At 32.0% G+C, this 9,810-nt stretch overlaps 2 protein-coding genes across 2 annotated transcripts; both read right to left on the bottom strand.

The window, feature by feature from the left end:
* Positions 1–7,447: 7,447 nt before the first annotated feature.
* Positions 7,448–8,182, bottom strand: LOC128040581 (agamous-like MADS-box protein MADS2). The gene is made up of 3 exons (XM_052629638.1): positions 8,073–8,182; positions 7,779–7,835; positions 7,448–7,618 (listed from the first exon to the last, which is right to left on the bottom strand). Exons 1-3 carry the CDS (start codon positions 8,123–8,125, stop codon positions 7,465–7,467), a joined length of 264 nt encoding a protein of 87 aa, XP_052485598.1. The 5' UTR covers positions 8,126–8,182; the 3' UTR covers positions 7,448–7,464.
* A 110-nt stretch (positions 8,183–8,292) lies between these two features.
* LOC128040453 (E3 UFM1-protein ligase 1 homolog) lies at positions 8,293–9,398 on the bottom strand. The gene is made up of 4 exons (XM_052629202.1): positions 9,394–9,398; positions 9,039–9,303; positions 8,840–8,965; positions 8,293–8,349 (listed from the first exon to the last, which is right to left on the bottom strand). Exons 1-4 carry the CDS (start codon positions 9,396–9,398, stop codon positions 8,293–8,295), a joined length of 453 nt encoding a protein of 150 aa, XP_052485162.1.
* Between the last annotated feature and the right edge of the window lie 412 nt (positions 9,399–9,810).

The following is a 9,810-nucleotide window of genomic DNA, read 5'->3' as shown; positions in this document are numbered from 1 at the left end:
TGCCGCTAAAGAGCATGATCTTTAGCGGCACTTTTCCCACAAACGCCGCTAAAGAACATAACTTTTAGTGGCGCTTCCCTAAAGATGCTGCTAAATAACATAACCTTTAGCGGCACTTTCCCCTAAAACGCCATTAAAAAACATGACTTTTAGCAACACTTTTCCCAAAAACGCCGCTAAAGGTCATGAAAAATAAAAAAAATTAAAATATTATAAAAACGCCACAAATCCATTCCTATCCCTTTACCTTCTTTAAGTAAATCCTTTAGAAATGTTGTTATCAGTACATGCATCACTCAATTCTTTGGTTAGAGAATGCCCCAGAAGTGGGATTCCACTAATTTAGAAATGTATAATTTAATTTGAAGACGTATTAAAATGGAAATTCATGAGCAAGAAGATCAATGTTTTTCATTATATCTCATGCAGCAAGTCAAATCGCCTTTAATTACATAAGATTCCTTTGAAATATAAAAAAAAATTCAAACTAGTTCATATCAACTTGCTCAAGTTGTATGTATGAATTGCAGATCAACACCTTATTTGAACTTACAATTCTAGGAAAGCATAAAATGTAGTTCCATAAGCATGTATTTAAAGTGGAAAAATTTTTTACTAATTACAGTGACAGTCTAAGCTCCAAATCTAGCTCTTGTGTGTCACTTGATTCTGAATTCTGACTACTCGATCCCAATGAGTTGCTACGATGTTTCTTGCTCCTTGAAACTGAATCCTATAAGAATGTAAGGAACTAAAACAAGTTAAATTTTAAAACACAATCATCACATGGCACATAAACTAAAAAAAGGAAGGGACTTGTGTTAGCAACCTCAACATGTAGGTTCAAAAAATCAAGAAGATAAAGCAAAAGGCACCTCTGGCATAGACATTTCTATCCAAATACGTACTACATTTGAGTATTAGACATGGATACTAAATGAAGAGTCTAAATAACATTGGGACGGATAATGATTTGATAGAATGGGGAAAGGGAAAAAAGAAAAATTAAGGGGATTTTATCCTACCCTATCTACAAAGTTGGATTGCATTCCAATGGCTGAAACAACCCCATAGATTGAACCTGCTAGTTAGTGAATGCTACACTTTGCTCACCACCTTTCCATGATACTCGGAACTGGTTTCTGGCACTAATTTCTTCAAGCTATAAAACACAAGAAAAAGTATTCAGCCGTTTATGGGAATTTAGGTATCAAACCTTCAATAAAATGCTATACTTAAGATTTGTGGCCCCATAGAGAGGCAAGTAACTAAATGACCCAAACCAACCTCCAAGCAACTTGATATCAGCTTGTGGCTGACTCCTCTAGAAATGATTGCTTAGGGTTGGTTACTCATACTACATTACTAAGTTCAGCTAGGGCAGATTTAATTTGTAGAACTCATTCAAATTAAATTAAGATGGATATCCCATCACCACTATGTCAACTTCAGCTTGTAACTTTTATATACCGTAATTTGTTACTTGATTAGATAAGCTACATCACTGCAACTTGAGTTTTGTCCTTTCAAACTCACATATCATATACAGTCAAAAAGTTGATGAACAAAAGGCTATTACTTTTACAACTTAAGATATTGACTTTACCTTTATTAACAAAGCCCTGTTAGTTTCTATTAGCATTTGTTCCTGCATTTAAAAGCTAGTTAGTATTTTAGAACATAGAAAAACTTTAGCAGTATTTTTTTTCTTTTTTGTTACCCAAAATTCGGTTTATTACCTTATTCTGAAGTTCAGAAAGCTGGTCAAGCACATATTGGGTCTGCAAAAGAAGATTGAAATAAAACAAAGTGCTAGAATTTGGGAAAGTTGAAAATATTAGGAGCTAAAAGGGAAATCAAGAAAGAGATGGATTGACAAGTTAGTTATACCATAAAATTACAACAGGTATGATTAATCTTTTCATGGAAAAAAGAACCCACTATTACTGCTCTATGATATCTCTTAAAGCCTAACAAAATGGATTATGATTTTGCTTCCACTAGTTGATATAACTTGCTGTTAAGTTTCATCTTCTCCTGAAAACCTCTAATCCATAAGGATTTAAATGGCGAATTCAACCAAAAACTCATCTACAACCACAATCTAAATCTTTAATTCATGTGTACTTATCATCTAAATTAGTACATGAATACTATGAGCAGTAAAAAGCTTGAGGCTGCAAGCTTTACAGCATGTTTGGTTGGGTGTATTGGATAGCCAATACACCCCTAATCGGTGGGCCCCACTTAATCCCCCTTTAATGCTTTGTTTGGTTCAGGGTATTGCTATTACGGGTCTAATACATTACTGACCTAATCCCTAAAATCCATCGATTTCTAATCCCTCCCTTTTGCTCAGTTTTGGTGCTGCTTTAGTTTACCCTCCCTGTTTTACCCTCCCGATCGGCTTCCCCTTTCCGTCTTCTGTTCCTTCCTTCTAGCCTCAACCTTTTCTGCCGATTTGCTCCCTCTGTCTCTCAACCTTTTCTTTTCTTTTTCTTTACAACACAATTAACGCTTGGCCTTCTCAACCTTTTCTTTTCTTTTTCTCTTTGTCACTCTTTCGCTTGCTCTCAGTTGGTGGGTTTCCAAGTTACTGAAACTGAAAGGTAAACCAGTTTCTAACTCTCTTTTGCTCTCAAACTACTTTAATGTTTGCAGCTCTAAATTTATCGTTGTTTTTTTCCCTGTTGATCTATTAGGTTCAAGAAATTGAGCTTTTTTCTACTTCACATTTTATTTTGAGTGGTTATTTTCCTTCTTTACCATGTCAAATTTTAAGTTTGATTGGTTTACTTTGATGGGTTTGAGTTATTGGATTAATTTTTATGGATTCCAGTATTTTAATTAGCTTAAGTTTCGAGTAGAGTTCTATTTCTTAAAGAATGGAATGACCTACAGCTGTTAAATTATTATTCAATCCTTCGTGATACGCTCGGTTGTGTTGTTATTCAATATCCAGATTTTATGATCCTTTGCCAAACATTTTTTTGCTTTTTGGTAGGTTTAATGCATGAGGATATTGGGAGACTACCATCATTCATCTCGTATTGCTTTTGTTGAGTTTACAATGGTATTTACTCGCTGTGTTTATTTAATGAGACTGTTGCAAGATCTATTTCTGTGGTGTAAGATGAGGTTACTTGTTTCTCAAATTGCATAAAAATTCTGTACGATTTAGCATAACCCCAAAGCTTATTTATTCTCTGATGAAAAATAGCATGGCTTATTCCTTTTCTACATTATCTAGCTACTTCTTAGATGAATAATTTACCAAGCCTTACCTGTTTCTTTAACCTTTTCATTGATGGATTATTGACCTCAAGTTCTCATTGGATGAACTAAGTGGCAAGAGTGGGAGAGCTCTCTTGGCTTCTCCTCTTTTAGTTTTTTCATTCATGTATCCTTTCTTGGGATGTGAACTATATTGGATAAACATTGTCAAATTGAACTATGGAAGTTTATTTAGGAGAACCAAATTGTGGAAATGACTGGTTCTGTAACAGTAGTCCCAATCCTCTCGTTGCTCCCTTCTCTCTTTACTGAATCTCTTGGACTGATGGATTGGGAATATATTGTCTTTTTGCGAGGCTATGATAATTCATAGTGCCTTTGCAGCCATAGTTGTAAGGCTATAAGAGCAGTTAATGATTGTGGCTCATGATCCATGAGTTATTCGTATTAAGGAGTGTGAAATAACGAGCTTGTACTCAAGTTTTGTGGAAGCATGAACAAAGCTCTATGGAACCTTTATTGACTGAGTGAAAGGATGGTTAATGTGTTGCAACTAGATGTTTTCTGCAATTCGCAGGTTTATAAATATCTACCTTTCTTTTGTCTATCCTGATTGCTACCTAGGACTGGGGAAGAGTCATGTGGACTTGGGACTCACTTAAATCTCAATTTTTATATGCGGTGTTGTTGGAAGGTAATTTGTAATGACAAACCTAGTCAGAGGATGCAATCAGGATGTTGTGCTTCTTTTGTCTTGTGATGTACTCTCAATATCTTATGCTGGCAGCTAGACTGGCTGGTTGTCTATTTGGTTGAGAGCGTGTCAACTTTGTACTTGTCTAGTTTATATTCAGTACTACAGCCATTTATTGCATCATACACTTGGTTGGTTTGCATTTTCTTTAACTGAGGAAATTGATTGTTGTGTTTCCACAAGACGAACAATTTTCTATGTTGTTGCCAATTTTGACGATGAGTAAATGCTCTTCCCTTTATTTTCCTTTTGACCATTTCGTATAATTTTGGTTGAGAACTTGTGATTCGGTAATCGAGAAAAAGTGTGAAGATAAGTGCTTGATAAAATTGTGTTATAAGTGAGATAATCTACTAGATTATTCCTGAGTGTTGTTTCTGCTGCTCTGCATGTTCAAAGAAGCATAGTTAAACTAGGATCTAAGCTGTTACGTTATCATTCCCTTATTGCCCCTCTCCTATCCACTTTATTGCTAAAATTTTGGGATCACCAATCTGCTGTAGCTGTTTAGCGTAAGTCAATCCACTTTATTAGCTTTATATAATATATATATTTCATGTCTATGGTTATGGTTCCTATTTTTGTTGCATTTGTTTTTATTTCACCAAATATATGTTTTGAGAGGAATTGGAGTCCCTGAATCGAATATCCTTATGCTGCTTAACCGTCATCCTCGAATATTTTTGTATAATCCGGTTCAGCTTAAGGAGATTGTGGAGGAAGTCAAAGGAATGGGAATTAATTAGAAGTGAGTTAGCATAGGCTGCAGCATTAGCATTTTGTAGGATGTGCCATGTTGCCCTTGAAGACCAAAGGAATTACTTTTTGCACGTTCATGTCCCGTTGTCTTGTTTCAGTTCATTAAACAGAGAAACACAGTAAAACTGTTAGCATACATGCTGATTTTTTGCATGGAGTTTTAATTTTTTTTGGAAATTATTTTATTTTTTCGGCTTTTAGCTATTTATTTTCTATTTGGTAAAGTAAATAAGAATTTGTGCTTACAAGTATTTTTTTAATTTTAGCTACTTGATTCATTATAATTTGGGTAAGTGTTAAAACAATTGCTGTTATTGTTAATTCTAGAAAGATTTGATATTGAATTGCATAAGCAATTGCTGTTATTGTTCTTGGATTTGTTTAAACAAATATTTTTGTCTCACAATTTATGCCAACAAGTATATACAACAAGCCTAATAACAAAAGCTTTTGGTGTGATTTTCTATTTGGTGAGTTAAAATGAATTTTATGAAGGAAGGTAGCTCAACTTCAAAAATACTTCTTTTGGACAGAATAAACTATGCCTATTGGAAGATTGAGATGTGAACATTCATCAAGTCTATTGATAAAAGAGCTTGAAAATCATCTATTTAACTAGATGAGAGCCTCCTAAAACAACAAGCTTATATGGGTCACATATTGTAAAATCAAAAGCACAATGTATCACTAAAGAAGATAAGATTGTAAACTTGACATTCATACGAAATTATAGGATTTCTTGCACTAGTGATTACTTAGATGGGCGTTAGATATAATACAATGAATAAATTGTAAGGTGATTAAAATTGAAGGAATAAATTAGAAATATTTTATTAAAAATAAAACTAATTAAATGTGTATATTCATATACAACGCATTAATTAAAAATATTTTAAATAATTAAAATTAAAAATATTATTTTAATAATATTACATATAATCAAGTAAACAACTTGATTAAAAACAAATATTCAATACATTAAAATTGGATCATTAGATATAATCAAGTAAACAACTTGATTACAAAACAAATATTCATTGTTATTATGATTGATTAAAAACAACTTGATTAAAAACAAGTATTTGGTAACATTGTTGATTAAAATTGAAGGAATAAATTATATATTATTATTAAATTATATTTAATAATAATTATTTTAAATTATACAAATTCATATAAGAAAATTTATTAGTTATAATTATTTTAAATTTTATTAAATCATATATTTTAATTAAAATATATTTAATATTAATTATTTCAAATTATATTTTATAGTATCATATATTATGATTTTAGTAAATTCATATAACAATATTGATTATTAAGAATTTTATTAAATTATATATTTTAATTAAAATATATTTAATAATAATTATGTTAAATCATCTTTTATATATCATATATTATGATTTGAGTAAATTCATATAAGAATATTAATTATTTAGAATTTTATTTAATTATATATTTTAATTATAATATATTTAATAATAATTATGTTAAATTATATTTTATAGTATCATATATTATGCTTTGAGTAAATTCATATAAGAATATTGATTATTAAGAATTTTATTAAATTATATATTTTATTATAATATATTTAATAATAATTATGATTAAATATGATTAAATTATTTATTATTGATATTAATAATCTTATTAAAATTTAAATAACAATAACAATAATCATTTACCCAAACAAATTTATGCTAAGGGTATTCTAGTCATTTTAGTTTTTTCTATTATGTTATTACACCTCTATTCCATTCAACCAAACACAAGAATACTATTACGCCTCTATTCCATTACATTCAACCAAACAATTGATTTGCTATTACGCCTTATTCCATTACGCTTCTATTCCATTACGCCTCTATTCAAATACAGCGAACCAAATGTGCTGTTAGGGTTTTTCTTAATAGTTGAAATGGGAAGAGAAAATCCACCGACAAGAAAAGGTATTAAATTGACCAAAACAGTATAGCCTACTTTCACATTTTTTTTTATCCTGGTATAATTTTGAATTTTATCCCTCTATTTTAATAAAATTTAAAAGTTAATCCCTATAATTTGTCAAAATTATAAAACTGAAAAATTAGTCCAATTGGATAACATTGTTAAATAGCTAATATGAAAATTAGTAATTTTCAATTTATATCAACTGTCTAATAATTTGTAGGAAATAAATTAGCAACGGTTAATAGTTTAAATTTATATGTTTACCAACTAAATCAAATTTTGATAAATTAGAAAAAAGGACTAATTTTTCAGTATTATTAAAGTAGAAATGAGATTATTCAAATAAAGATGTTATTATATAGTACTGTTTCCTAATTCCTCTAGCCACTTCTAATATTATTTGTGGTTAATGAGCTTCAATAGACAGTTTTAACCCCTCCATTAGATTTTAAGCAAAGCTAATCATAATAAATTGTAATTTAAATAAATTACTGGTGAAGAAAACTCTTCAAAAAGAACACAACTTTTGTAAAAGATAGATTTGCTGACAAGTTGGGTCTGGTTAAATCAGAAAAAGAAAAGTTTATTTACCATAACATTCTAGTTTCATATTTATTCCCAGCTATCTTAAAAATTCAGAATATAACAGATGTGCAACAAATGATAAAAAATAAATATACTATGCTGAACAATTGTATGAAATTCTCACTTGTATAAACTCAAACATAACAAAGATATATGTAACCAGTAATCAAAACTTACCCTCCAAACAAGATAAAACCTATAAGTATATAAGCTTCATTACATGTTACCTTGGTGGAGCGGACATGTTTCAAGGATGACTCTAGTTGATGCTCAAGCTGCTCAAGCTCCTTTGAGTTCAATGGACCCAAGTCTTCACCAAGGAGATTCCTGTTGAATCAAAGGACCAAACCAGATTGCACATAAAATTGCTCTTATTCAAATACTTTTAGTAATTACAATCAAATTAATATACACTTCTAAATGGACTAATAGCCTATCAAATTAATATGGAAGTCCAAAGCTATGGTATGGTTGTAAGACTAAACACCTCTGAGTTCGTTGCAGTTCCTCATATCTAGCTTTTAGTTTTAGGTACTCCCTGTAGCTGCTCCGTGACAACAAAGATTACGAATCATATGTTTTAGATTTTTAAGCAAAATTTTTAAGACACAATCTATCAAACAGTCTGGGGTGTGGACATAAGCGTGAGTTCCATTTTCCATGGAAAGGTCCAGACTCTAACCATAAAAATAAAGGAGCACTAAATGGATGAGAAACCATCTAAAAGAGTCCCAAAACATTTTCCATTTTTTAATTATGAACACTTATTTGTAGGTCTTACCAGCTACCACGTTCAATTGCATCCTCAATAGCAGCATCCAACATCTCAATCATTGAAGGGTGAACAAATGCTGTAACTAGTGGTATGCCTTCAGGAAATCTGGGCTAAATTGGAGCATACAACCAAGTTTTAATTAAATAAAACCAATAGTAAATCAACAAATGTGGCATAATCACTACACAATCTGTTTATCGTGTATGCAATACATTACCAGCAAGTACTAAATAGGCTGGGAAATTTCAAGTTTATGCAGAGTGTCATAGCTGATAAAAGAGTTCTGTAAGAAAAAGGGAACAATGAGGAACATAACACATCAATGTTTATCTAACATGCAAAGAGAACATAATTAGTGATAAAACTCAGTGACACTTTCAAATATGATAGACCACAGATTATGTACAGTTTCACTTGATAAACTGGAACTGTAAATGAAACTTCAAATGAAATGCATGTGATGTAACATTGATAGATTTATTTTTTATTTAAATGACCTAGGATGCAAAAGTCTAGTGAACTACCAAGGACTAAACATTTGTTTGACTACAGGCTACAGCCTTCTTGGATACAGCTGTAGAACCATACATCACAAAAATAACAGGCTTCAGGGGAAGAGGGGTAGAATTAATATGAAGAACCAGAACCGTCACAAAAGTACATCAACAGACAGCCTTAGGAGACACACCATATGAGATGCATGCAATACCTCTGTATATGCATCTAAATATCAAATAAAATTACAAATAAATCCAAAGAGTAAGGAAATAGACCTGTGAGAAGAAAGAATCAACACACTCATTTTGAGCAATACCCCTAGAAGCAGCACGAACCATGGCACTGACACGCGCTATATATGCAGGTGTGTACAATTGCCCACCTTCAAGCCTACCTTTCACCTAGCAGACCAAGTAGGAAAAAAAACTATCAAGAAAGTTCTTCCTCCAGTTTCCCAAAAGTATTTACAAGTACCAAAGTCCCTAGGCGAGGCTCCAAGACAGATGCCACCAACTTAGAGCCAAAATGTAACTGTGCAGCCAGTTCAGCTAAAGCAATTTGACTGCATTCCTGCAGTCGCTCATTGATTTCTTCAGCTACAGAATCCCAATAAGATTGTGATATAATTTCCCCCTGAATCAACATGAGCCCTGGATCTTCCGATACTACATGCTGAGCTTGCTTCTCAACATGATATAAATCCACCCCAGTAGTATCCGCAAGATCAATCAATGAAACACTGTTAGAGTTATTATGGTCAAAGTTGTTACTAAAGTCAGTTAGCAGTTAAGTGGTTACTAAGTTGGTTAGCAGTTAAGAAGTTAGCTACTGCATCATTTAGCTTTAGCTATCACGTTTGTATAAATACATGCAAGTTTGCATGTATCAATTAATGAATGAAATATCTCTTCTTGAGTTCTTTACTTTGGTTTCTCTTATAATCTTACATGGTATAAGATGTAAGTCTCTCTTTGTATTTTTTTCTCTCGTTTTTTTTCCGCTGTGCAGTTTTCTATAAGTCAGTATGGCTTCCAATGCTGACGGAGCTCTTGACAGTCGATTCTTCTCTACAAAGAGAATCAGTGTGCTTCTTGATGATAATACTTATCTGCTATGGCGCCAACAAGTTCTTTTGGCTGTTAAAGCGCATAAACTACAACGTTTCTTGGATTCTCAAGAAGATCCTCCTACTCAGTTGCTTGCCGACGCTAATGGTGAGTTGCATGAAAATCCAGAGTTTGCTATT

The sequence above is a fragment of the Gossypium raimondii genome, chromosome 4, assembly GCF_025698545.1.
Source record: "Gossypium raimondii isolate GPD5lz chromosome 4, ASM2569854v1, whole genome shotgun sequence".
Classification (NCBI taxonomy): Eukaryota; Viridiplantae; Streptophyta; class Magnoliopsida; order Malvales; family Malvaceae; genus Gossypium; species Gossypium raimondii.
This window is presented reverse-complemented; position numbering and strand designations above follow the sequence as displayed.

Coding starts and splice junctions, on each gene's coding strand:
- LOC128040581 (XM_052629638.1), bottom strand. CDS start 8,125: ATGATTGAGATGTTGGATGCTGCTATTGAGGATGCAATTGAACGTGGT. Junction 7,836..8,072: donor GCAATTGAACGTGGTAGCTG/GTAAGACCTACA, acceptor GTCACGGAGCAG/CTACAGGGAGTACCTAAAAC. Junction 7,619..7,778: donor GAACTGCAACGAACTCAGAG/GTGTTTAGTCTT, acceptor TTGATTCAACAG/GAATCTCCTTGGTGAAGACT.
- LOC128040453 (XM_052629202.1), bottom strand. Junction 8,966..9,038: donor AGCCTCGCCTAGGGACTTTG/GTACTTGTAAAT, acceptor TTGGTCTGCTAG/GTGAAAGGTAGGCTTGAAGG. Junction 8,350..8,839: donor TTGATTCTTTCTTCTCACAG/GTCTATTTCCTT, acceptor TTTTTCTTACAG/AACTCTTTTATCAGCTATGA.